Genomic DNA, 27,272 nt, shown 5'->3' on the forward strand with positions numbered 1-27,272 from the left:
TTTATACCATAACCAATTGAGACTTCCGTGTCAAGAGAGAAATATAGAGGTAAAAAGTCCAAACACACCACAGCTGCCATTAATCATTACTACAGTCAGAAATGAAAATAAGATATGACAGTGATTCTCCTGCTAATCTGCCAAAAATGTGTTCACGCCCACACTGACATACACAAACGCCCACAGCAGCTTGCAGAAATACACTTAAGCTCACATGATAATGACATAATAAAAGCCGGAGTATGAACATGGATACGTGCACAATCACTTTTAGGTGTACAGGGACTTCAAAGACGTGTCCGTAAACAAATATTCTTCCCTAATGCCCTTCCTCTTGCCTTTTTTATTTTCTCCCCCTTCTCTTCCTCTCTCTGCCGGTCTTTCCCACTGCCCTGTCAGTGCACACGGGGAAACAGGATTTTCTATTGTACAGGAAGGGCTTTATCAGTGCCACACGAAGGCAGGCTAGAGGTGGAATTTCCTCTGCCATTCAGGCAACCGCAGGACGGACTGTCGCGTCACACACAAGCGATGAAGCGCCGACCAGCTGATACAGCCTGGCTGCTCACGCAACCCTCGCTTGTCGTTCTCAATTTAATATGTCACCTGAGCACAATGACAACATGTTGGCTCTGATGTTATTGGTGGGGGGGTGGACTAGGTTGCTGGGGGGTGGGGAGGGTGAGAGAAGCAGACTCTTGAGCAAAACCCAAGCCAAACAAACACAGGCCTGTACCCAGGGTTCCCACAAACCTCAACTCACTTCTCAGTTCCCGCTATGGGCTTTTTCTTCTTCAAATACACAGACATTTACACAAAACCTAGGGGAAAAATGAATATGCAGAAGATCATTCCAGGAGAGTTTTACCATTTTGTCCAACTTGAGTCTTTGAGGGTCTTTAAATTCCTTTTCTCTCTTGTCCCACCACAGAGTCGTCCCCCTGTCCGCCTGCCTGCCCGCCGTTGTGCAGGAGTCAGAGTGAGCTGTACTGGAGCAGGACAGACAGGACAGGGCCAGGAGACTAACAGAGGTTTGAAAAGCTGAACTCCCCTGGGAACAGAGTCCTGATGTGCTGCTGCTTGTTCTGCCACGGAGGCGAGTCCAACCGCCGTTGCCTGTGAACGGGGCCCTTTTATCTGCTAAGTTTTTAGAGGGAAGGCGGGCTGTTTTCTCAAACAGCTTGGAGCTGAAAACAGCAGACAGAAACACACAAGACCCTTCAGACTCAGGGCTCCACTCGAGGCCTACTCAGCGTCAGCTGTTTGCCGGATGGCAATCAGATGAAGAGCTTTGAGAATTACTCAGAAGAGGGGTGAGAAGACAGGGCGAACAATAAACCATGCGTCGGTTTTAACCCTGAGGAGTGAGCCCAGAGTGTCCCTGTCTCTGCTCTGATTGTGATGCGTTCGCTCCCGGGGCCACTGATCAACACATGGCAGCCGGAGCGGTTGTTGAAGTATTTTTTTTTTTTTTTTTTTGTTGCTCTCAACACTGTGTATGCTAAATAAAATCACTAATGTGGGAAAAGCCCATCAATCCCCTTGTCTTTGTCAAATGCAACTCGAAAGCAAGAAAGAAAGAGTGGTGAAAATCCCCGGCTCCCTGAGTGCATTATGTATTTAAGCGGAGTTCGGCTCTGTGCTCTCAGGAAGAGCTGCTGTTGTGTTAATAGAAGAAAATGACTGGGTTGTACTTCCTCACAGTGATGGCGAGGCAGAGGACAGAGTTGAAGATCTACACTGGCTTACTTATTCCATCTGAGCCTCTCCAGCCACAGCATGGTTTTAATGCAACAGCCGAATCGATAGGACTTAATTTAGCTATCATTGCAGAGTAATGTGTCATTTTTAATGGTGCTGGCACTAAATTAAATTCAAAGACACCTCAGCTAATGGCATAAAAGGGAATGATATTTTGCTGTGATTTGCTACCCCATGGATTTAATGTGCCTGTATGCTGAGATATAGATGGAGATTTGTTAGCTTCCCTTTTAAAGACTAAAAAGAGGACTGCAGCACTTTCAGACCTAGTAATAATAATAATACAGAGGATACTAGATCACACACACCTTTTTTTATTTCAAGGGATACGTTGTCATTTTAAATTTAGTTAAATTAAGCATGTGGTTTGGAGTGGTCCTGGTGGCTAAAACTAATGGCTTACAGGTAAAGACCAAGGCTCACAAGAATTTAAACTGTCTTAGACAACTCCAATCTCAAAAACATTATAAGCAGTGTATGCAAACTCTGTTTTATGGCCCTTTAAATGTAATTTATTAATCAGCAGAAGGTTATTTATTGTTTGTTTTGATCAGGGGTCATAATCTTACAAGAGTCGACTGGTTTAAACAGGAATCAGAACCACAATCAAGGTGTAACATATAATCTTCGGAGAACAATATACAAATAAACTAAATTATGAATGACATTAAAGCATTTTATTGCTCATTATTCAAATAATTAATTTAAATACTTAACTACCCAGACAACTAAACTGGTATGCTAAAGTTTAAGTGCATTACAAAGTGGTTTATTTGTGATTATGAAATTATGAAGCGAGAAAATGACAATCCTACAAATGGAATGCAGTTACAAATTGTAAGGAAGTGAAATCTGCTGGATCTAGTTTCAAATCATTGTAGACTTTGCATTGAGCAGTTTATGTTTGTTTTTTTTTACAAAGGAAATAAAGGTGGCAGGCAGTGAATTTCCAAAATGTTTCCTGTCTCAAACTCATACAGGTAAAAGAAGTTTTTCAGCTCAGAGTAATTGTTTCACATAAAAGTAAAGTACTAAAAAAGTAAAAATCCAACAATTACCATTGTTAAATTAATAATTATTAGGTGATATTTTAATACATTGCTTTACTTTCATATGGGACTGTTACTTTGCCTGAAAACCCTTTAAATGTTTATTCTCAAAATCTGTTTCACATAGGAAGAATCTTCTCCGACCTCCATTTCCTGTGTAAATATTAATTGAGCTCTGTGTAAAAAACCTGCCCAATGCAAATGTAATGTGGCTTAAAGGTTCATAAAACCTTGTTGTGATAAACCACTCTGAAATCTAATGAAGACACCAAGAGACTTAACAATTTTCTCTCTCTCAAGACATTGACATTTTACACCAGAGGTTAGTATCCATATATTTATTTATATCCACAATACATACTACTGGGTATGGTTTGTTTATGGGCACCAAATGATGGTATAAAGGGACAAAATGGCAACATGTGGGTATGAATTGACTTGGAGCCTCCGTTGCATGTCGGATTACTGTGCCTGCTGTGACGAAAGCGATCTATCCCAGAGCAGTGGCTGTGAAAACCAGATGGATTTTGGTGTAGGTTAGATATTACCCGCTCTTTACCGTTTACCAGTACTGAACTATCCCTTCAATACCTGTAATTCAACCTCTGCCCATGATCTTGGGAGCAAAACAAGACCACAAATATCAAAACAAGCATGTTTTAACTTTCCACGTTACATGCGGTAACAAAAGCAACAGCCTCTCCTCCCCATGAATAATTTAGAGGGCCTCCGCGAACTGCAGCGGGTGCATCATCAGACAGCGCACAACACAAACACACACAACCATTTTGTCACAAGCCCCGTGGGTCTGGTAAAGTTCAAACAAGTTGCAAGGAGAAAAATAAAAGAGATTGTGTCACCCAAATAATCTTCAACCTACACCAAAAAACAGAGGAAGCAGCAAATGCTTCCAGCCCATGTGACTATTCCCTGAAGCTGGGCATAATTAGGAGTCAAACATGGTTCACTCTATGCTCTTCACTAATTGTGTTAAAGAGCAGTGTTACTGGGAGGAGGAGGTGGGAGAAACGGAGGAGGAGGAAGAGAATCCTGGCTGGCAAGTACAGATACACGCACAGGCTAGTACACACACACAAATATACACAACAGGACTAGATAGAGTAAGATACAAAAGAAGCACGGTCTCTAGAGACAAGCTTTTGCTGGTCTTTGCAACTGGCGGCTGATAATACAAGTTGTAATTAATATAAAAGCAGGAGACAATATGGGAAGAGAGGCTGGCAGTGCAGCGGGGCCACAGGAGAGCAGGGAGAAGCTTGCTGCTGTCCCATGTTTCTCATTTACAAACACCTGCCTGGCACAATTTTACTGTCCCCCTCTGCACTCTGCCTACATCCCTAGGAATTTCAAATAAAATTGATTTAGCAGCATCATTGAATTTCACTTAAATTCCCTGGAAACCCGGAGAGGAGAGAGCAAAATGTCTTTGTGCTGTGTTGTTGGCGTATGTGAATGCTGAGAATGACAACCGCTGTGTGTGCTCTGCAGCAACATGGGTGTACATGAACAGAACAGCTAGCACACAGGGATGTAAATCATACAGAGGCTTGACGTCTCAAGATGCATATTAACATAAACAGAGAAAGAAACAAAATTGGTTTTCATATTTTTTTCTACTTGCTTTTGTTGGGTTAGGTTCATAATTATGTGCAGCCACTTTACAAAAGTATGAAGTACCTCTACAAGGTGCTTTACAGCACCCCGGTTAAAGAGTCCTTAATTTAGCAGCTAATAAATCACAACTGTATGTTATAAAGCAGACAGGAGGAATGAATTTATTCCTGACAACTTTCTTTTAACCAAAATGCAGGAGTCACAATATCCAAGCATATTCATCTTTAGAAAAAAAAAAAATACATTTGAAACGTGACTCATGAACTGGCATAAACATAAATGTAATTCCCAAATAAGAATAGACGTATAACTGTCAGAATAAAACTGACATTTCCATTTCATTGCTTGTTTTTATTAGTTCCAGCAAATAAGTCTTAAACATAGATTTTTAACACTATCATTAGCCACACATCATGTCATTTAATCCAAGCTGATTCCAGAAGTATGATGATATTAAAATGCCGACTGTAAATGGTTTATTGCATTCATTTTTGCTGCAGAAAATAAGTGGAGTGTGGGAGATGCAACAGGTGAGAATGATTAGATATGGCTTACAAGAAGCATCTGCATCTGAACCGTGACCAAAAATGAAATTTAAGGCCACAAAATTAAGAAATCACTACACAAAGGGCTTAAGTAAACAACTCACTGAGCTTCAGGGCGCCACGATGTGCGGAAACAGACCAGACCGAAGCACCTATCTCCACTGAAAGGGCTCAAAATGAACTATTGCATTTGCTTTCTAACTTTACAGCTCAGCACCCCAAACCTGCACCAGGGAATCCAAACAGAAACGGTTTGTTTTCCTTTCTCCCATGCCTGCCATGCACTGCTGAGATAAGTTGCACTATAACTATGGGAGCAAGTAAAACTCCCCGAGGAAAGCTCTACAAAACAAAACGCAGGGGCCGGCAAATCACGCAGAATTTTTATGAAGCAAATTTTAAACTGTGCAGAAACTCATTCATTTCAGTCTACAATGTGCAAGTAAAAGGGGAAAAAAGAGAGCTGCATGCTAATATGAAGACACAATGGCACCAGAAGACATAAAGACTAATTCATTAGAGCAGATAATACTCAGAGACTGTTAATTGTATTTGTCACCCTAATTGGATGTAGCACAGAGAAAGAAAAAAAAAAGAAATTTTGTTCATTAATTATACAGACATGAAAGTGCACATACTGGCCATATACAGAATCTACACTGCTCTGTTTTTCTTTTTTCTTTTTCTTCTTATCAGTCTTTGTGTGTAATCCGGCATCTTTTTTTCTTTCCCTAAATGGGATGGAGTGGATATGAGGAGGGGCAATGAGTTGGGAAGCCCTGGGTGGGCTTACATATCTGAGATAGCCACAGCCGGGCGAGTAAGGGAAATCAACAGTGTCAGCAAGGCCTCATCCTGTTCTCACTATACTATAATCCAATCATCTGCAAGACAGTGCTGCATTCAAGTGTAAATAAAAGTGTGCTTATTATTCTCCACCATCAGGTATAAGGAGGGGAGGCAGAAAGAGGGGAAGGAGACACACGGCAAAGAGCTTCATCATCTAGAGAAAAACCAACTTTCTTTTCCAAATGAGACGTAGCCCGGGGCTGTATATTAAAAATGCATATCAAAGCAAAGAGAGAGGGAAAAATGGACGTGAGAGATTCTAACTAAATAAATTAGCATATCTAACTATCAAACCAGCTTCCTCTCCTCAGTGAGACAAGGACAGAAATTAATAATAAATCAGAGCGAGAGTGAATAAATAGAATGGGGGGAAAAATCGTAGGTTGTGGATGAGGCTTTATTTTATGATAGAAATGGCAACTATTGTGCTCATTCATATTGTGCAATATTTATCTCTAAAACAATAACTAATATAACATAATAAAATCAACACTGTTACAATTCAGGAAAGAGACTACTGCAAAACTATCAGTTTCTTTGAAATCACTACGTGTAGGTGAATATTTCTATTTTATCCTATAAACTACTGATAACGTTTATCCCAATTTTCTCATTTCTAGTTTTCTAATAGAAACATTGTCACTGTGAACATTTGCTTTCAGACAATGACAAAGTTGCAGCTTACAAAACTTAAAAAAAAGAAGAAAAGAAAATCCCTAGTTCATTTTCATTTTAACACAATACTGCTGTTTGACTTGGGAGGAGTTGGAAGTAAATATTTGATAGAATAACCATGAGTTTTAATTACAGCATGTCTCATGATCATCCCGCCAGTACCTCACTAGGGGAGATCTAGCATTGGAATTCACTGGACACTGATATTTCATACATAAGAAAAGTCTGATTTAATAAACAAATATATATATAAAGTGATCTCTGCAACCATGGAGGCAAACAAGGGGAAACACACACACACACCCTCTCTTCTGCTTTGGTGAAATTCAGCCCAGCAGTTAAGGTGCAATAAAAAGTTCAGTGGTGCCACAGTAGTGAAATAAATCCCTCAAACCTTAAATGCCTAATGAGGTGGTCAGTCCAAACGACTCCCAGATAAATAGCCTGTCATGTAGCCTGCTTTGTTTATTGCTGCTCTTTATTTGCTTTATTGACACATTTCATTTTCTAATTATCAAAAATATTCATCGCGTGGAGCCATGCAGAGCTGGTGTCTGAGGATCCATCGGAAATTGGCTTGAGTATCCAACCATCTGCCATGAAACTAAACAGGCCAGTTTATCTAATCTCTGCAATATAAACAACAGCATGCCTCATTTCTGCACTTGTGTTTGAGGATCACAGTGTTGTAGTTTCTTTTCCTTCTTCTTCTTCTTTCCTTTTCAGATTTTCCTCCGGGTTCTCAGCCCTAAATAAAGCTCACCTGGTTGCATACTTGCAGCGGCGCTACATAAGCGACAGGACAATTGCTATTAGGCCTATAGCCAGACTCAACAGATGCAGCGCACAGACTTTGCATAACACTTAAATCTGCTTTAATTCCTAATAGGCTTGGCCTTGCGCAGCACAGATATTTAACCAGCCACTTTGTTACTCAAGCAGATCATTTTTACTCCCACGAAAAAAAAAGAAAAAAAAACATTAGGTTTTATCACAGGCGAGCACAGATATCAGCTCAATCCTTCAGTGTCAGCCCAGTCCATACTGCGCAGGGCGAGTGGAAGCGGAGAGTGTGTGTTTATTACACCGAAAATGCGCGATTTAAACTGGAGGATCGATCTTCAAATTTAAAGCTACTGTACTTCAGGTGCATATAATTGAATTCAGCCTTATGCAGCCTGCGGCCATAAAGCAGCAGCAGCAGAGGAGAAAGCAACAGCAGAGCAAAAGAGAGGGAAAAAAAAACGCACGGCAAATCAATACGAAACAATTAAACACATTAACATCAACAGCAATAGGAGGATCCTCCAGACGGATCATCATACGCCTTGTGAACTTGACATTGATGGTAAGCCTTTAGCTCTCAGATGTCTCTCAGTAGGTTCCCACTTTCTCCACCTCTGCTCCAAAAATCCACAGATTTGCGCGCACAGCCCCCCAAATATAAAGCTTTTCTTTCTTTTTTAAATATTGACCTAAAGCTGAAGCTTACAGCGCTGATACCCTGCTTTAGCTTTAAACCTGCGCAACTAATAATTGCCCTCTTCTCCCCCTCCTTTCCTTTCTGCGTGCGTTACTCCATAAATGCGCGTTTTTCTACGCACCCACTCAAACCTCCAGCAACACAAGCGCACAGGGACGCATCATGCACACATGACTGCTCCTAATCAAAAGACTAAAACAATAACTCAGTCTATTGTATCACATGTAGCTTTTGACCTCACAACATCGATTTTTTTCCCCTCTCTTTTACTTGCAGAACAGAGCGCGCTTTATTTACAGACAGGGGTCACACAACTGCAGCGCGAAAGAGGCTGCTTTTATGAACCATATCAGTCAAGTTTTTTTTGTGTGTGTTTTTTTTAGCAAAAAATAATAATTTGTCATAATGCATTCAAAGTAATACTCTCAGTCAACAGCAGAGACGTCACATAAAACGCAGAAAAAGTTGGATTACTTACGTGATCTGCGAGATTAGTCGACGATCCCGAAAGTTCTTCGTGATCTGACTTCGAGCTGCCATCCCGCTCATCAATCACTAGATCTATTGGCATTTTTCCTTTCAAACAGCTGATGTACCGGTGGCAAAAATTGTCGCACAGCTCATGCACCTACAGGGTCATAAAAACAAAATATAAGAAAGAGATGGAAGAAAAAACAACACAGCATGATTCAGGGTGGAGACGGAAAAGCAGTCAGTCCAAGAATAACTCAAATTAAGGTGCATTATCGGCGGCGAGGAAACAATAGTCAAATTGTTGCCGCGGTTATTATTATTCTCCCGAGACCCGAGCAACAAGTTGAACGGACAAAAGAAAAAAAAAATAAACAGTGTGCCTGTAACGAGCGGCTGAAACTGAATCTGCGGATCAATAGCAGTGCGCAACGTGGGCAAAGAGCCCCTGACATTTTACATCAATAGTTCCTCCAGCTGCGTCAATAATTGGTTAAATAAAACATCTTATGGTGTAAAAAAAAAAAAAGAGATAATCCTAAAACTCTCACTGTCTTTGCTTTCGGTTTCTGTTTTATCTGGAACAATTTAAACATTGCATGAGCATTTGTTGCAGCTCTGATCATAAGGTTATTGATATAAGGTACCTTTTCTAGCTCCAAGAGGTGAAACCGTAATACTTGTATGGCTTGTATCATCTGGAACAGAAAGCAAAACAGGCACAATTAGAACGGGAAATGGTCTGAATTATATATATTTGCTTGTCATAAGGGCATTGTGTAAAAAAATAAACGCATGTTCTGCAGTGGAAAAGGGAAAACAAGTTGCTTCTCAAACGTGATCACTTACTGGTCAGATGGGTTCGGTATAGGAATATAATGCGGATCTGGTATCTGCGCGCAACTTCAAATAACGCGCACATTTATTTATTTTCTTTTTTTGAACCCAGAAATACACACTTACCAAATTATCCAACTCTGGATTTGATGAAAATAAAGGCTTTTCTGCTCGGACCTAAAATAAAGCAAAGATCAAAAATACATATATTTTAATTTCTGATTCTGACCCAGAAATCCTTTTTCAGAAATCAAACTTGTGAGCCGCTAAAAACGTCGAGAAAGTTTTTCACAGCAAATAATAAGTATGGGTATACCAGAAACATGGTGTGTCAGAACCCGGCCAATGTTCTGTTTTATTTTTAGTTTATTGTAATTTTTTTTTCAAGCTGAAGAATGGACCTGTTTGGCAAAGACTGCGATGTCCTCGTTGAAGGAGTCTGAGGAGCAGACGTCGCCTCCCGCAACGCCGGGCTCCCTCGGAGTACACGTCGCCAACTCGCACTTCTCGAAAACCAGTGCGAGCAGTGGGAATAAAGGGTGACTGCAGAGAGGAGGGGGAGAAAATACAAGCAGCCTGAGTGTATACGAGCAGCACTGCAGCGGCTGCACGGAACCCCACTGCAAAAAATGTCCCAGCGAACCTGCATGATTCTACAATCCTCACAGTACAAGACGCAGCTAAAGAAGAAGAAAAAAGCAGCTCACGCAACATACGCGAACACCTCTCTTGGTTTTTGTTTGTTTGTTTTTATTATAATTATTATTTTAATTATTTAATTTCTACCATCGTTAAATTTACTCCTCATTAACCAAGCGGTCGTGTGTTCGGGACGAGTCAACTTACCCGTGGCGTCTGCTGTAATATAATTTTATGCATTTAGAAATGAAAGTAGCTGTGCTTAATTGGGATTTTTTTTCTTCTTCTTCTGAGTTCAATATAATAATCGACTGATTGACAGTAACATTTCTTGCAGCGTGAAGCCACAAAACTCCAAACTCACAGAGTGATAGATGTCTTTGGAATTAAAATATATAGGCTATATATATACATATATATATATATATATATATATATATATATATATATATATATATATATATATATATATATATATATATATATATATATATATATATATATATATATATATATATATATATATATATATATATATATCCACATTACTGATATGATTCTTCAATTAACCTCGCTATAAACTGAGCCTTGTAATTTTCTTCCGAGGAGGCCTGCGGCGATGATTCACACAAATAATAACATAGTCCATAAAAATAAGCATGTTTTTAAATGTAAATTATACTTTCAGAAAAAAGAATATTACTGTTTTAAAAATTGATCTCGAGATATAAAAAAAATGACTTGGTGCCCAAGTTTTTCATTTGCAGCAAAGTAAAAGTGGGTGTAAACTGTTCCTGCACATTGAATAACCGTGAGAATAAAAGAGATTAGGTCCGTGGATTATAACACTGGCTGTGTAAGTATCAGTGATCAGTGGCTGTAATCATATTTTTCTCTTTAATTGTTTGAAAATAATCTTAGAAAAGTAGCCTCCGGAGGACACACGGCGCGTTTTAACGCAGTCTGAGTGTGTGTGTGAGAGAGAGAGTGTGTGTGTGTGACAGCAAAACTGTTTTATTTAAAAAAAAATTTAAATGCCAGCTAAACTAAAGCGTTAAAAATGCAGATTATCATTTTGCATTTGATATATGATTGTTGGCAGTAATAATAAAGCAACAATGTAATCAGCTTAAAATAGTTTTTATGTATTCCTTGTGCCACATTTGAGAGCTTCCATATTAATTTACAAGCTCAGGGCTGATACTCTTGCTTGCTTCAGGCTTTTACAATGAGTGTAAAATTACACACCAACAAAACTCCCCTAAAACCGACAACGTAGCTCCAAATTAAGCTCCAACCTGCACAAAGCTTCACTAAAACCAAGCGATGGGAAATAAACTCTAAAATTCACCCGGAGTTGTTAACTTTTTAAAAAAGGAGAGAGAGAGTAGTATTTAGTTGCATGTCTAAATCATGCAAAGCTTACCCGTAAATTTGATCTTTGTCCCTCTTTAAAACGTCGTTGACAGCGGAGCCCATGCTGGTGGGCATAACGTTAGGGTGGGGAGCGTGGGCTCCGTAGTGCTGGCTGGCGTGGAGCGGCGGTCCGTGGTTCAGGTGGTGGACCTGGGGAAGCGGCCGGGGCGCATGCGGGTCCCCGTACATGGACGCCGGGACTCCGTCCATCCCACCATAATGGGCCAGCTCATCGTACTGGGAATGAAATTGAAGTAAAAAATTAAAAGCGAGCGCATATATATATGCTATTATGTAGTTGTTGTTTTGTTTTTTGTTTTTTTAAATGAAAGAAAGAAAACTTATACGAAAAGCATTTCATTAAATAAAGCATGTTTGTCTCATTCTGGTTTTAAACAATCGCAATGAAGAGACTTAAAGCACGCTGCAACCAGCGCAAAGCTGTCGAATATTAAGGAGCCGCAACTCAATTTTATCATTACCAGAAACATTTTAAAGTTAGGTTGCTCCCTCTGCGCAAAAACAGCGAAATAGTTCGGAGTCTCCCGTGAAACTGCTTCGTGGAGCCTCGTCGGGAAAAGTGGAGGCTGTCACTTCGCGTGGAGAGTGAAAGTGCAGCAGAAAATGTCAAATAGAGCCGCTTTGATAAGAAAACTTTGTGAAATTGCCAGCGCCCCCGACTTAGAAAAGGGGGTTGCGATCTGAGCAGGTAAAGCGGAGTGAGATTTAAAACCTACCCTTTGCGCCATCAGGCTGCGCTCCAATAAACTCCCGAATCTGTCCGTATATGTTTAATATCCCAGATCGGAAAGTGATTTAGTGGCAAGATTCCCCTCTTTCAACCAACTTTTTGTGCGAATTCTCCTATTCGCCAGTGTGGTTCAGTTCAACCCGTCGCATCGGGAAGTTTTTGCAGCAATTTTTTTTTTCTTGTTTTCCTTCTTTCCTCGAAAAAAAGAAAAAGAAAAGAAAAAAATGCGCCAAAGTGAAGGTTACAATCGGCCCATCAACAACCTGCATGTAACTAAACTGTCGTGTCTCATGGCTTTTTGCCACTCCAGCTGTCAATCAAAGCCAGAGGTTGTCAAGGTAATGAATGAATGACGGTTGGTGATGATGTTCAAGAGCAGGACGAATCTTTTTTAGTCCGTTTTCATCCCGCAAGTCCGCGTCTCCTTTAATGCCTCCAGATCGCAATCTTGTTTTATTATCACCGCAAAAAAAGAAGAAGAAGAAGAAGAGAAAAAAAAGGTGTAGAAATTAAGAGAGCGCGATTCGGATCTCTCCTTTTCTTTTCCCCCGTAGGTATTTCGTCTATCTTGGCGAGACTGAGATGAGTGAGTGTCAGCGAGTGTTGGCAGGTTGGCTGCTGGCTTGCTTATAGAAACAGAGTCAGTTCGCAGCGCTGAGCGGTGGGCGAATGAAATGACGGATCCCGGAAGTAGCGGTGGCCATAGCCAGTCCTGCAGCAGCTCCGCACAAGAGAGAGGAGAGGAGAGACCAAATCCTGTGATATGCAGAGTGTCTATGCGAGGCGCGGGGACGGCTTCAACTCCACACTGGGGGTAGAAAAAGCTCGAAACTCCCACCCCAATCCCTGTGTTTCACCGAGGAGCGACCTGAAGAGAAAGCAGGAGAGGACTCAGTGTGAGGGCGGATATAAGCTCCTCCGAGTTCTACAAAAACACAACACTGACTGCAACTTATCGGCATGAATATTCATTTGGAATAAGGCAACACAAAATCAGAATTGAAAAGGCGAAATTACGCACAATGTATCCAAATACACGCGCTGGGATTGAAGCCTTATCAGTGATAGAAAACAAACAATTGTTAATAATCTGCGGGGAGAATTAGCTATTTATTATATTAATACCGTGTTTAGTGCATGGCGCTCATTTGTTTCATGTATTCGGGTTTACAAACTGATGTGCGGTCTTAATATCTCCGTAATTCCTTCTAATCTCCTGCTAATTCTTGCTATGCAGTGGCGCCACCAAGGGGGGGCAATGGGGGCAATGGCCACCCCTATAGATCAGTGTCATTGTGATTATCATCATGTTTCTTATATGGATATGAAATATTTTGTGTGTTTTTTCTCTATACTGAGCCACTTTTAGATATCCAGCAACAATACAGTTAAAAATCTACAATGGATTTCAGTTTTTGAGGTGCCAGTCCTGGATTTTCAGTGCCTCCATTTTGTCACCCCTTCAATTTTATTTTTTTTCTTCATGGTCCCTCTGTTGATAACATAGGATAGAATACTGACTTTATTACATGGCACTCACTTCTTATGTGGTTTTTGTCATCATAAGTATTTATATAATATATTTTTATTTGGCCGCTAATTGTTGCTGTGCATAGATATCACATAGGGAGGAGATCTAATGTTTCTTGATTTTTTGTTTTGTTTCTCTTTTTTTCTGTTTATATGACTATGGACTGAAGAGAAGACGGAACAAAGTTGTACAACATTTATTTATTTATTTATTTATTTATTGTCTTTTACATTTCTTTATGATTTTATTCACTTCGAAATAAAAGCTACACACCCTCTCCACATTTCTCCACCGGATCACAGCTAATATTGGATCGTCTTTCCTCAGCGACATCTTCTGCGCTGAAGAGTGTTGTTGTTAGCAGGACTTGGGACTTTTTAAATTATTATTTATGGCAAACTCTCCTTGCAGGACATTTCCGGTTTTGAAGTGTCACCCAAGGTTATGAATCAGCCCCCACAACCCCCAAAACCTACTCCACCACCACATTTGGCCCTTTAAAAACCTTCTGAAGGCGACCAGGTCTTTTGCTATTTGGGGGGAAATTAAACACCCCTATCGGTCCACAATGAACTTATCCAAGATTTAAAAAGAGAGAGAGAAAATCTTTTGGGGGGGACGGCGAAGGGGGGGGGGGGGGGGGGGGGGAGGTGTGCTAATTTTGCATGTTCCTTCCGCCCAATCCCCACTCATGATAGGAGCTTACCTCAGAGTAGTCAATTATCAAAGCTCCCCCAAGATCATCAATCATGTGAGAAGATTGAAGTTTAGAGGAGGAGCAACGCTCCGGCCATCGATTCCAATGAAGCCCCTCTTCTTCTTTTTTTTCTTTCTTTCTTTTTTTACTTTTAGCCACAAAACAGAAGCAGGCCATCTATCCCTTTTAATATTTAGCTCCATCAGTGCTAACATGCCTTCGTGGCCGTATTGATAGGTCCAACGCATAAAGGCTCCATTTGGAGCTCGGTGACATTTTTTGATGGTGAAAATTAATTATTCACAGGTTAGGATTAAGCGCTCAGGGAGATGGGCTGTGGCTACTGTTGGAGGGTCAACAACTCTCCCAGCAAACAAAAATACCCAGCCAGTGCTGCATATGGAGGGCCGATTATACAGACAGCGGAGTTGAGCAACAAAGGAAAATGATTTAATAAATGAAACCGTGACAACAGTTATGTTTGTTGGCATAAAGTGAGGAGGGGTGGGGGAGGAAGATGGGATGTGCAGGACTGCAGGCTTTGACAAACGGCTGTATGTGTGGACATTTCGACGCGCAATACCCCGGGAAGGAGCTGCAGAGTTGCGCGCAGAGGGAGCCAGGGCGCTCACCGTCTCCAGGTCTCTGTGTGCGCTCTGTAAACACAGCCGGTCCGGCGCGCCGTGCCGCTTGAAGACTCTGATTCTCATAACCTAAACACCGCCGGTCTCATTGAGTTCTGTGCTAACGATTGCATCTCTTATTTTTATTTTATTTTTTTCAACCACTATCCCTTTGGATGACCCATGGTAAGTAGCAAACGCTTCACCCTCACACACTTTTATTACGACCACGCGTTCTCTTCTCGTTCTAGGCACAGCAAAATTGGAAAGTTTTGTTTTTCTTTCTTTTTCTCCTTCTACTCCTTACCCAGAACTGAATTGTTTAAAATCCAACCCAGAATTCGTGACCTCTTTGGTGGACTCATTAAAGAGAAATCTCGGCTGATGTTTAAAGTTTGCAGGCTTTTAGATCTGACGTGCGATTTAATGTGGAAAAGTGTGATTTGCCCCGAAGAAACACAGAAAGAGCGTGTGTTATTATGAACTGCTCCAAAGGGATATTGTAAAACTTAAAAGTTTTTCATGACTTTAGTAGTTCTAAAAAATGAACTGCATCTTAAAATTGTTTTAGAATTAAACGTAATTGGATTGCAAATAGATTAAATATGCTTAACCCCGTCTTTTTCTATTTATAAAATAGAACACACATTGCTGTTTAATCTCTTAATTTTATGCGAAGCATTTTAGGATACATTGCGTAATTACATTCAAATAAACTCTCAGTTTGCAAGCGGAACAATTCTATCTCTCTCTCTCTTTTTTTTTAAACTAATAATAATAATAATAGTAATTTGTGAGAAAATAAAAACAAAAAATTTCATACCAACTATTGCGCGCAAGAAACAAATCAGAAGATGGCATTACCAGGCGGTAAAATTTCATCTGGTGGTGTCAAATTGAGGTCAGTTTAGGGTTAAAGCGCTCGGTGTCCATGTGGGGACATGGCCAGCTGCGTTTGGATTCATTAAAGAGGAGGAGGTGGGGTGGGGAAGGATCCATTTCAAGGAAAACACTGCTGGGACAGTCACCGGGGCTAAAGATGTCACATCCTAAAGGTGCAGCAGGACCAACGCTCCACGGCGCTGAATTTCTACTCATTTCTGATTACTCTTCTGCAGGATTCCCCCTCCCGTACACACACACACACACACACACACACACACACACACACACACACACACACACACACACACACACACACACACAAGCCGATTGCTAACTATGGAGAGAAACGCATTGTTGATTTTAATACCCCTCCGAAAACGATCACTGATATCAAACGAGCTCCAAATCCTCTTAGTGACCTTAAACACTCCTGGAGAAACAATCGGCGCTCAGCTCGGAGGAACAAATAAATTCGCCCTAATCTTGTTTGTAACTTTGTTCTTCCTTTGGCCCTCTGCGGTGTTTGAGATTATGCAAATGAGCGAGGCTAATGTAAAGGGAGGCAGAGATAAGGCGGGATCGCAGGAAGACTGCAGGAGAGACGCGGACAGTAAAGACCTCAAACGGTTTGATCCATTTTATTGGTACTGGGATTAAATAAATAAATAAATAAATAAATAAATAAATTCAGAGGTTGATCCATAAATTAGCTCAAATGCGTATTTTCGCGCCAAGTAAAACTAATGTAAACGTAACGATTTAGCCAAACCAGTAATTAAAACACACGTAAGAGCTTTCTTAATTACAAAATCGCCTATATTTGTTTATAACCAAATAATAGTTTTTATTTTTTCTTCTTTCTTATGAATCATTACCTCAGTCCTCTGCATGTGAACTCCTTCTGACCCCCGCACTGAAATGTGACTATAAGCTCTCAAAAAAAAAAAAAAAAAAAGAAAAGAAAAAGGCACCGAGCAGCTCAAATACTTGTAAAAGTTTCGCGACTAACTGTAAATTCTTCAGCTCCAAAGCCTCATTTTCCCCTCCACCGATTCTCAGACTCTGGTGTCAGAGGGTCTGCGAAAGGAGGAGGAGGAGGAGAAAGAGAGGGGAGGCCAACACGAAATGTAACTGTGGCTTTTCTTCCCCCCTCATCCCCCGGTCTCTCTCTCTCTCTCTCCCTCTCTCTGAGAGGAGAGAACAGCGAAATGTGCGGCGTTCTAGCGACACCTGGCGGCCGCAGCTAATGCAAAAGAGACTGGCGGAGGATTCCGTGGTGGAAAAAATACGAGGAGGCCCAGAAAAAAAAGAACAAGAAAAACTCTAATTACAGATTTTACACGACTGGTTGTTTTGTTCAAAGATACGTGCTTAATTGTTTAAATAACATAAGCAGGCACCGACTCATTTATCGCGAAAGAATAACAATGGCTAATTAAAATTCGACTACAGGACAAAAAGTCAGATCTACAAAACGTCCTCAAAAATGCGATAGACATTTTTGTTAGTTTCTCATTTTATTATTATTATTTTTATTTCTGCAAGGGTTAATCATTTTCCCGTCTTTTACTAGTTGTTAAATATATACATTGAAATATATGTACTCACTTTTAATGATTTAAGTTCATTTTAGGCTTTATTTTAGGCTCTACTTATGGTTGAGTCCTAAGTAGAAGTCATTTTAAAAACGTAATGGAACCTACCAAAAAAATCTGTCGTCCACATCAAATTATCCCATAACTGATTTTATTATTTGAAGGAGTTTTACATGAAACTGAATAAAAATGCTAAATTTAATCAATTTCAGTGCTTTACTATGCCTCAAACCCTCAGACAAGAATTTGGGATTATTATTATTATTATTATTATTATTATTATTATTATTAATAATAATAATAATAATAATAATAATAATAATAATAACTATGGGCTGCACAGTGGCGCAGTTGGTAGCACTGTTGCCTTGCAGCAAGAAGGTCCTGGGTTCGATTCCCGGCCGGGGTCTTTCTGCATGGAGTTTGCATGTTCTCCCTGTGCATGCGTGGGTTCTCTCCGGGTACTCCGGCTTCCTCCCACAGTCCAAAAACATGACTGTCAGGTCAATTGGTTTCTCTAAATTCTCCCTAGGTGTGAGTGTGTGTGTGTGCATGGTTGTTTGTCCTGTATGTCTCTGTGTTGCCCTGCGACAGACTGGCGACCTGTCCGGGGTGTACCCCGCCTCTCGCCTGGAACGTAGCTGGAGATAGGCACCAGCAACCCTCCCGACCCCATTAGGGACAAGGGTGAACAGAAAATGGATGGATGGATAATAACTATTATTATTACTACGGTATAACAATAATAATAATAATAATAATAATAATAATAATAATAATAATAATAATAATAATAATGCAATCCAGTATTAAATATGAGATATGAATTTTTACATTCTTCGTATTGGAAAAGAACAGGCCTCTTGTGTTTTTGCTCCACGTCTCAGTATTTTCTTTCCGCTCTGCAGCCAGCCTTGCAGAGCCTCGGAGCTCGGCTGTGACACAGTTCACGCAGGTCACCGCCGAGATTAGAGCCCGTCGTTAACGCCTGCTCCGATACACCAAATGCTGATTTAATGAGCTTGCATTGGCTGTTTGTCCCAGAATACCTGGTGAGCATGTGTTAGGAACGCCACCAGCCATAATCCTTGTGTTTCCTTTTGACACACGGCTTTAGGGGGGAAGATAGCCTGCAGACAAGACTCCGATTTCTTCTTCTTCTTCGTTTTTTTTTTCATTTTGAGTGTTATTAGCGTTAAGACTGAAGAAATTAATTCCTATATAGATATGTATTTACAGGTGGCCCGTTTGCAGCCATATCACCAGCTGTAATTGAGAGAAGTTTAAGTGGAGGCCGGGAAACCGAGGAGTTAATAGCGCTGACCCTCTTGCTGTGCCACTGTCGCTCATCATTTATCAGGCTTAAGGGGCTTAAACACGCAGCGCAGGCCCACCTTTTATTACATATCAAACTCTCTCTCTCTTTTTCGCTCTCTCTCTCTCTCTCTCTCTCTCTCCCTTATCTACATTATAAGAAATGCACGCATCGTTGGCTGTTATGCGGATTTGGAAACAGAAACATGTCCAATAAAGTCGCCCTCCTCCGCTGATCAGAGGAAATATGTCTTTAGGCGCTGCGCGCTTTAAGCCCCTCATTAAATTCCCTCTCTATACCTCTGCCTCCTCTTTGAGAGGAATTTAGGAAACGCTCTGTTGTCTGGCCACTAAGTTTAGAGATCTTTAAAAGTCTTCATGCTCTCATAGCCATTAAATAGGTAATTGAAATGTTCTGTTTTAGAAATACAAACGGCGTCAAAACTCCACTTTCAGAACAAAAAAAATGTGCAAAAAGTCATAAAAAAATATAATAATTATTAGTAGCAGTAGCAGTAATTTTAAAACGTTTGAAATTACTATTTTTATTGAGCTAATTTTTTTTTCTTAATCTCTCTATTTTTTTGTTGTTTTGTTTTGTTTGTTTTTGTTTTTGTATCCCTGTGAAACTGCAGGTCCTTCCACGCTTGCATTGTCGGCTGGTTTCCTCCAAGGAGATCGCCGGGAAGTCCGCCTGAACGCAGCTGCATTCACGTGGAGCGACGCGTTTTGATATTCAGGTCACACCGGGGAGCAAACACTGCTCTCCTGTTCAATAAACAACATTGATAAGGCTCCACATCCGGCCATTTACAAATACTGACGTTGACACTACCAGCAACCGCAGTTAATATTTTTGAATGCTCAGATATGTCAATTTCAGATATATTAGTTTATTTAAAGTAAAATTTCAAAATGCTTCTAGCTTTGGAGGTGTCCTTCATGTTGTGTCCACATTAAAGTCACAGAAAGTTGACTTTTGAGTTGTTCCTCTGTTTATTTCTACACACTGGCTCATTAGTAACATGCCAATGACTCCTCTTTCTCTCTCTCTCTCTCTCTCTCTCACACACACACACACACACACACACACACGCACACACACACAGGGACTCACCCATCCAACCACAAACACACAGACACGCACACACGCACACACACGCCTACATGTAATCAAATGACCCAGCCTAAGAGACAAAACCTATTAATTTGGATTATGTGCACCATGTCCTCCCTTCCACATTCATCTGTGTAACTTTCCCTGTGTGACCTCATGTTTGCTCTGCTTCACAGCATGACACAGAAAAACCACTGAGGAATTCTCTGCTAACACACTCGACTTGCTAAGCAAAACCTCTTACTCACGATACCGGCAGAATACAACGCATGTAAACAAATGCATATAAGTTTTGTTTGTTTTTGTACCCCTGTTTTTTTTTCCTGCTTATGTTATCCATGTTCCATCTGATATCCAGATAGCTCTCCCTCTTCCTCCTCCCCCCGCTCCCCCCAAGCCCCTTCATTCACTCCCTGCTCTCTGGTTCTGCAGGAGTTCACACGTCCGAGCGAGGCTACCCAGGTAATTACCTGGCATTGTCAAATAAAGCGACCACTGATTCAAATTAGGAGTGAAATATCAAAGAGCAGCGTTGCCTCTGCAGCCAGCACTTATCCACACAGGAGACACGAGAGGAGATCTGAGAGCTCTGGGGACCTGCAGGGAGGCGGCAACAAAAACACTCTGCCTTCTCCTTCCTAGATAAATATCACCAATGAAAGCAACAGAACCCAACATGCCCAGGTTCACCAGGAACAGTGTTATTTGTTTGTGTTACGTATCCCACTTATCCATTATTAGCTTTTAAAGTGAAGAGGGATTTCGTGATATTCCTCAACATTCCTCATGTGTGTCCCTCAAAGGTCAAAGGCTGATATATGTGGATATGATCACACTCCAGCAGGGGGGTCAGGACACGTTCTCGCTCTTCCATTACGGCATTTCTTCCGTGTTTCTGCATCAGATACAAAGAGAGAACTAGAGAGAAGTCAACCACCGGGATTAGAAGTGAGTAGCGCATTAAGGTTTGGCAGCAGAAATGAGCTGCACAACCACACACTCATTCATAACGTGCAATGTTTGTCTTTGATTTTCCTCCCACTTAAATCTACAATCAGCTTCCCAAACCAGCCTGAATCCTCCTGTTTTGTTTGTTTTTTCCTTCTGCTGCGTCGTACGGCATAATCTAATACCGTGTGTAATTTCTTCATCTTGATTTCGGTGCTCACCAACAACAGGACCTTTGACACTTTGACACAGCAAGTGGAGGGTGATCTCGATGAACAATGTCACTGCACTTGGAAGGGGGGAAAACAAAGGAAAAGATTATTTCTGATCTCCCTTCATGTTCAAACTAGACAAGGTGCGTCCAGGGATTTCACCTCAGCACAAAATAAGGGGGACGTGTAATTTGACTTGCCACATCTCGATGGAACCTGAACGGGTTACATTTTGCAACAACAAATAAAATGCTTTCCATGCTTTAGTACGTGTTTTTCGTGGTTGGAGGCGAAACGGGTTTGCAGACGATATTTGAGTGTTTAATGCTGTAAACACACAGTTTTCCCTCCCTCTGGCATATGGATGGCTCCCAGGGACACTTTACATGTAAATATTCATAGAGAGATGGGATGGGCTATTAATTATTAAGCACAGTAAAAAATTAAAAAAAGTGTAATACTTCAATATTACACACATATGAATCCTAATTTTTTATTTGCTGCATATGTTCAGCTGAGAGGAGTCATAATTTGAAAAAAGGATTTTTATGGTAAAGATTTTAAAAAAATGAGGAAGAACTCACTGCTGACTTCTAAGAAATAGAGTATTAAATATGAAAGAGAGCATGAGCAATATTTATGAATATATATAAGTAACATATGATCTATACATTAAAAAAAAGTTAGTGTTTTTCTTCAAGTTAACTCATAATCTGGACCCATGTCTTCCTTGGGTCTTCCAGGAGGAAGTTTGAGCTCTCACGGTTTAACTTTTCAAGTGAAATACACGAGCACATTCCTCCAGATTCCTTTTTTTCCCCTATTTTTGCCTTGCGGCCCGCGGCTTTTGACAGATTGTCACACTGTGATGGAGTTAGAGCTGTGAAGGGGAGAGAAGTCCTCACCTGAGTTTCACACTGCAGATATCTGACAACCAAGTAAGTAGAGACAGGATATAATTATGCTCAAGAACTGAGGGGTGTGGGGGAAGAACTTTTGAACCTGAATGTTGATTATTATTTTTCTTTAGTTTTTAATTGCCTGCTGAGCAGCAGTAACCTTTTCATTTTATTTATATATATATATACACAGAAGTCAGGAAATGGTTCAACAGTTCCTTGGACCAATTTTATTAAGAGTTACAAAAACTGGCACACAAGTAGCATGCTGCAAGGCAGACAACAAAACGTCTTGGAGATACTGTATGCCCTAAGCCCACCAGGAAGTCAGCCATTTTGGATGACAGTTGTGTTTTAATGAACTCCTCAAAAGTTTTGACTTGTTGTCATTTCATTAGATTCACTGTTGTTAACTTGCACTTCAGAAAACAATCCGTGTACCAGTTCAATTGTAAGCAAGATGCTTATATAATATCTCACTTACACGTGTAGGCAAATCATTATTACAATGACAACAAAGTATTGAATCATCGTAATGGCTGAGAAAATATAGTTTTACAAGCTGCACAGCAAAGACCCGTTGATTTAGATGCATGAGGCAATATTCAGTTTATCTCAGTATGATGGCTCTCTTTCTGTTGCAGATATGACCTGAATTGCTTTTCACTAATGAGCACCAGAACGAAACAACCTCGATACAATCGGTTCAGATCCTATTGTGCAAGTGACAGAAATGAACTAGAGATTCCCATTACTTGTGGTGATGTGAGTAATAATCTAAAAGGACACTGATGTTCTCTAAGATCCCTGTCATTCAGTGCTTGCCCCCCCACTCACCCAATCAACTCCCCCTAAAAATAATATTAAAAAAAACAACTCCTCTGACTTATCTGAGTGGAATTGAATTAACAATTTCCCTTGCTGATTTGCTCTTTTAAAGCCCCTCATTACACAAAAAACATTGTATAAATGATCAAATCCCTTAGTAGAATATTGGAGGAATGCTCCGAGATGATCCCATCATCACCAAGAAGTAATATTATAATCAATTAGCATGAATGAACTAATTGTCCAATCTCTCACTTGCTAATTAACTCTGGAAATAAAGTGGGACAAACTAATGCAGCATTTTTATCTTTTATTTTTTTTCCGAGAGGTTGCACAAATTGAGTTTGTGCTCTGGTGAATGCGTGGCTGATGTTCCTTCTGCAGGGTTCGGTTTCTTAATATGTATGAGCCACATCAAAGAGGAAGCGACAGAAGTGGGGCCTGTATGAAAGCGGGGCATGTTTAAGATCCCAGTGATGCAAATGCATTGGTTCTTGTTGAACGCTGGTGTTTGCATAACATCAGTTGACACAGTCTGTGAGAGCTTTTCTGTGCCACTTGTGTACAGAGTACAAAACACACTGTCCTCTGGGAGGTTTTATTTTAAAAGGCACACTCAAAGCTGAATGCAGATGAGGGCAAAAAATTGTCCATATTTTCGACTTGCGGCAGGCTAAATGTGACTCAAATGCTACCGTTGTATGGTAAGCAGGCTCAGAGTTTATTGCATAGTGATCATCACATGGATTGCCATGTTATTTGTGTTTTTCATGCTGCAGTTTTGTATTTTGCCCAGACATGAGGCTGTCACCACTGCTGGTGCTGCGTTCAATATTACAGAGCGCAGGTTCACAGCGACTACAAGCAACAATCAAATCTGGTGGAGACGGTCCAGGGAAGCTTAAACAACTGTACCCCCATGTTGCTCAGGAGCTGTTCATCACAACTGCATGAAAAAATAAACCCAGGACATAATAACTTTTCTGTATTCTAACTGAACTTTGTTTAAAAGGTTGGTCAATAAACGTCTCTGCATTTTAGAATATTGTCAAAAGTTAATCTATTTAATTGATTAAATTACAAAAAATTTAAAATTCGCATTTGTGACATTTTAGCCCATATCCTCAATACATCTCTATGTGGTGGTTCTTGAACACCAGTTGCAATCCTGGTTTTGTGAATCTTCCTGAAACTAGTGAATGGACTTTATTTATCCAGTCAAGGTGGCATTTATAATTGTGCACTTTTTTATATCCTATGTTTTTTCTTCCACTCAACTTTCCATTATACTAGGAGAAACCACTCCAGGAAAAGAAAGCATTTTGTGGTAACTTCTTTGTCAAAGACTGTCTGCTGAAAAACTGTCAAGCCAACAGCTTTCATCATGATTGTGTAGGTCCTAACATAACACTCCTGTATTAAAAATACCTTTTTATTGACCTTATATAGTACTTTAGTTTTTGTAAGCTGTAATACTATAAACTAACAGAAATCAACACTTTAAATCTCAAATTTTTTTAACTGAATTACTGTTCAAAAAGTGAACAGGAATTCACTTTTGAGATAATAAAATTCTTATTTACTAAGATGTGTCTTCATTTTGAGCCATGTTTGGTGGTATTATTAATTATTTTTTTTATCTTTAATGAAACATAAGTTCACTGTCAAATGAAAAAATATATATCCCACTCTTACATGACTGTTTTTTGTTTGTTTACCTAAAGTAAAATTGGCCCAAAAATGTCAAATAACATTTCAGTTTTCATTTTCTCATCCTTTGTTCTGTACAGTTGTCAAATTTGAAATTTAATACTGTTTTTACCTGACTCCTTCTGCAGAAAAGATATCCCACATTCTCCTTTAATATTCACTAGTGGTTAATTATTAAAGGTATGTATTTGAATTATAAATATACTAGTTATACAGAAGTAGGCAAAGCAGGCATATAGCCTGAGGCTAAATTCTTCCATTACCCATTATTTTCCAGGCTGCCGTCTCCATATGCCTGCCTCCTATTCCGATGTCATCTCCAAAAAACACCAAGGCATTCCTTTGTACTTACCTACCCCTCCCTACTTTGGCCACCCCCCAAAAAAGCCCCCCCCCCCCCCGCCCCTCCCTCCACCACCACCACACATAAGTGTGCTGCTTCCTTGAAGTAGGATGTCACACTTGTCTTAAATATAATGAATCACTATCTTCAAGGCATCCCTGGATCCCAAACACTCCCCACCGAAAAAACCTGCCGAGTCCTCCCCCATTTCGAGACTTCCTGCATGTCACAAATCATCCGTTGTGGAGGGCTCTCCTCTAAATCATTAACATTGTCAGAAATGACTGGGCCAGGAGTGGGAAGGGCCCAAAGATGCAGCAGAGGCATACGTGTGAGCGAGAGATGGGAATATGGAATGGTAAACAAAGACGCAGCCTTACACCCTGTCTTCTCCTTTCCCTGCCATCCCCCCTTTTGCCTTTTTCTCGTCTTCCTCTCTCTTCCATGGGATTTCTGAACAAAAAAAGAAGTACAGTATGAGGAAAAAGTAAAGAAACTGTCAAAGAAGTAGAACTCATGAGAAATCCTGTTCTTGACTTTCCACACTGTTATCTAAGTTTTCCCAGGAGTTATTCCTTAAAGCTCTTCCTTGTAAATATTGTAAAGAAAATGCAATGAAACATATGAGTTAGAATCTCCAGATAATTTTAAGGACAGTTATACGGAAACAAGGATGTTACTACAGGTAAAACCATCCTGAGGTAAACCTTCTAAATACAAATAAAGTTCACTTCCAAATGTAGGTATATAAAATCTAAGAAATCGGTTTTGCAAAGGCAAAAGTCCCAAAGTCCCAAATTGAATCTGATAGAGCATGAAGCGAGCTAAACGTTAAACGTCAAAACCTTAGAGCTCTTCACCAAAGAAAAGTTGTCAAAAAAGTTGTCTCTTGGTACTAAAGGTACACTTGCTCATAATTGCACCATGATCAAGGGTCGGATCATGGTGAAATTATGTTCTTTCCACTTTTAGATTAAGATAAAAATGGTACTGTCTGGAATATTTGGAAATTTGGTTATACCTTTTAAACCAATGCAAATGAAATTTAATTGGGAATGTTTTGTAAAAATAAAGTTGCTTAATTTGCTTCACAAAACGCTTCTTGAGCAATATCTTAAAAATCAGAAACATTGTTACAATCCTCCAGCAAAGGACTAAACTACATCATATTAAGTGGCACTCATAGAGTTAGGGATGCTTTCCAAATATTGACAGATTTTATTGATTTTTCTTTGTTGTTGTTGCTCCTCATCATTCTTTTCTGTAGTTTTTACCTCTGTCATTCCACTTCATTGTTGTTTTTAGTGAGCAACACACGACAAAAAAATTATGAATCATGTCTTCCTGGGTACATGATCTTTTTAATGAAACAATATTCCCGTTTAGAGTTGGAAAAGACATGTTGACTAACATACAACTTTAAGGCTTGGACAATATTAAATGTTTCTTAAATATCCAAACCTTTATAGGGAACTTTTAAAAGTATATAATAAGCTTAGTAATGCACTCTCCTGTGGACAAATCACTGTGCATAATTTGTTTCTCTTGTCCTATGTCCTTATAATTTCCTTTCACACAGTCAAACCTTCTTCTTGTTCTTGTTCTCAGGTGGATTTTGTGGCACTTTGTTTAATACTTGTAACATTTATTGAAATTTCATTGGGAATTTTTACCGGGGCTTTGAAGAGTTATCCTGCACGGCAGGGTCTGCAGTAAAACTGGCCTGGGAAATCCTAGGTTTGGGAGCCGATAGCTGGGAGAAATAGAAGTGAGTGATTTTCTTTTAATGTTACTTAAACTGTGGCATTATTCTGAAATACAGCATCGGCGCCTGAGCCATATAAACAGCATATCCTAAAACACAAGCTGTCTTCCATTTCATTCTATAACACTAATCTAATGTACACTCTGTCCTATGCTGCCATCCATCAAGAAGATTGCTAATTTTTCTTCAATTTCCGTAGCTCTCTCAAGAATCTAAAGGATGATTGATAACAGTTGAAGGAAAAGCACAGTGGTACTGTTTTTAACCTTGCTCAAGTCATTAATCTGCTTTATACCCATGAAGGTAGTAAAGGAGACAATGAATTAGTCATTAAAACACAGGTCAGTTTATTAGGATTCCTGATTGAACTGTAAAATGACTTCTCTCTAGATGCCGGGGCAGGAGATGGAATCTGCAAATCCAGGGAGGGAAGAAAAGGAGCTGAGGGAAGCAAGAAGAGGAGTTACTGCATGAGTGCATTTCTTCATGAGGAGAATGACAGCGGGGTAGGCTAGCTGCCATCACTGACCTGATAAAACGAGCTCGTTAACAAAGAGAGTTTATCTTTCCATATTTGCAGAAGAATTTTTTTGTGTGTTTTTGGCAAAGATTAATTAGTAAGGATCAATGATGTCTAATCAACTGGCTGAAATGTCTTCCTGCCTCATTTATAATGTGAAATATTCAATGTGAA

At 40.0% G+C, this 27,272-nt stretch overlaps 1 protein-coding gene and 1 long non-coding RNA gene across 11 annotated transcripts in view; one reads left to right on the plus strand and one right to left on the minus strand.

Annotated features, from left to right (window-relative positions):
- meis2a (Meis homeobox 2a) overlaps positions 1-12,977 on the minus strand; it is a 93,124-nt gene extending 80,147 nt beyond the window's left edge. For 3 of the 8 annotated variants that reach the window (XM_028000202.1, XM_028000201.1, XM_028000206.1), the window contains exons 1-6: positions 12,098-12,977; positions 11,371-11,597; positions 9,707-9,848; positions 9,432-9,482; positions 9,116-9,166; positions 8,476-8,625 (exon numbers count right to left, since the gene is read on the minus strand). In XM_028000202.1, the coding sequence (XP_027856003.1) occupies positions 8,476-8,625; positions 9,116-9,166; positions 9,432-9,482; positions 9,707-9,848; positions 11,371-11,597; positions 12,098-12,109 (633 nt within the window). In that variant the 5' untranslated portion in view covers positions 12,110-12,977. Of the gene's footprint in view, positions 1-8,475; positions 8,626-9,115; positions 9,167-9,431; positions 9,483-9,706; positions 9,849-11,370; positions 11,598-11,842; positions 11,957-12,097 lie in introns of those variants that run through there. The other 5 variants (XM_028000205.1, XM_028000208.1, XM_028000204.1 and 2 more) reach the window with 4 other exon arrangements.
- Positions 12,978-14,365: 1,388 nt separating this feature from the next.
- On the plus strand, positions 14,366-23,712 carry LOC114134017 (uncharacterized). 3 transcript variants are annotated; one of them, XR_003593327.1, is made up of 3 exons: positions 14,366-15,148; positions 19,392-20,821; positions 21,052-23,712. It is a non-coding gene; the product is annotated as an uncharacterized LOC114134017 (long non-coding RNA). The 3 variants fall into 3 exon arrangements; XR_003593326.1 differs by having other exon boundaries at positions 14,368-15,148; positions 19,392-20,557; positions 20,677-23,712; XR_003593325.1 differs by having other exon boundaries at positions 14,400-15,148; positions 19,392-21,299.
- Positions 23,713-27,272: the final 3,560 nt, after the last annotated feature.

The sequence above is a fragment of the Xiphophorus couchianus genome, chromosome 19, assembly GCF_001444195.1.
Source record: "Xiphophorus couchianus chromosome 19, X_couchianus-1.0, whole genome shotgun sequence".
Classification (NCBI taxonomy): Eukaryota; Metazoa; Chordata; class Actinopteri; order Cyprinodontiformes; family Poeciliidae; genus Xiphophorus; species Xiphophorus couchianus.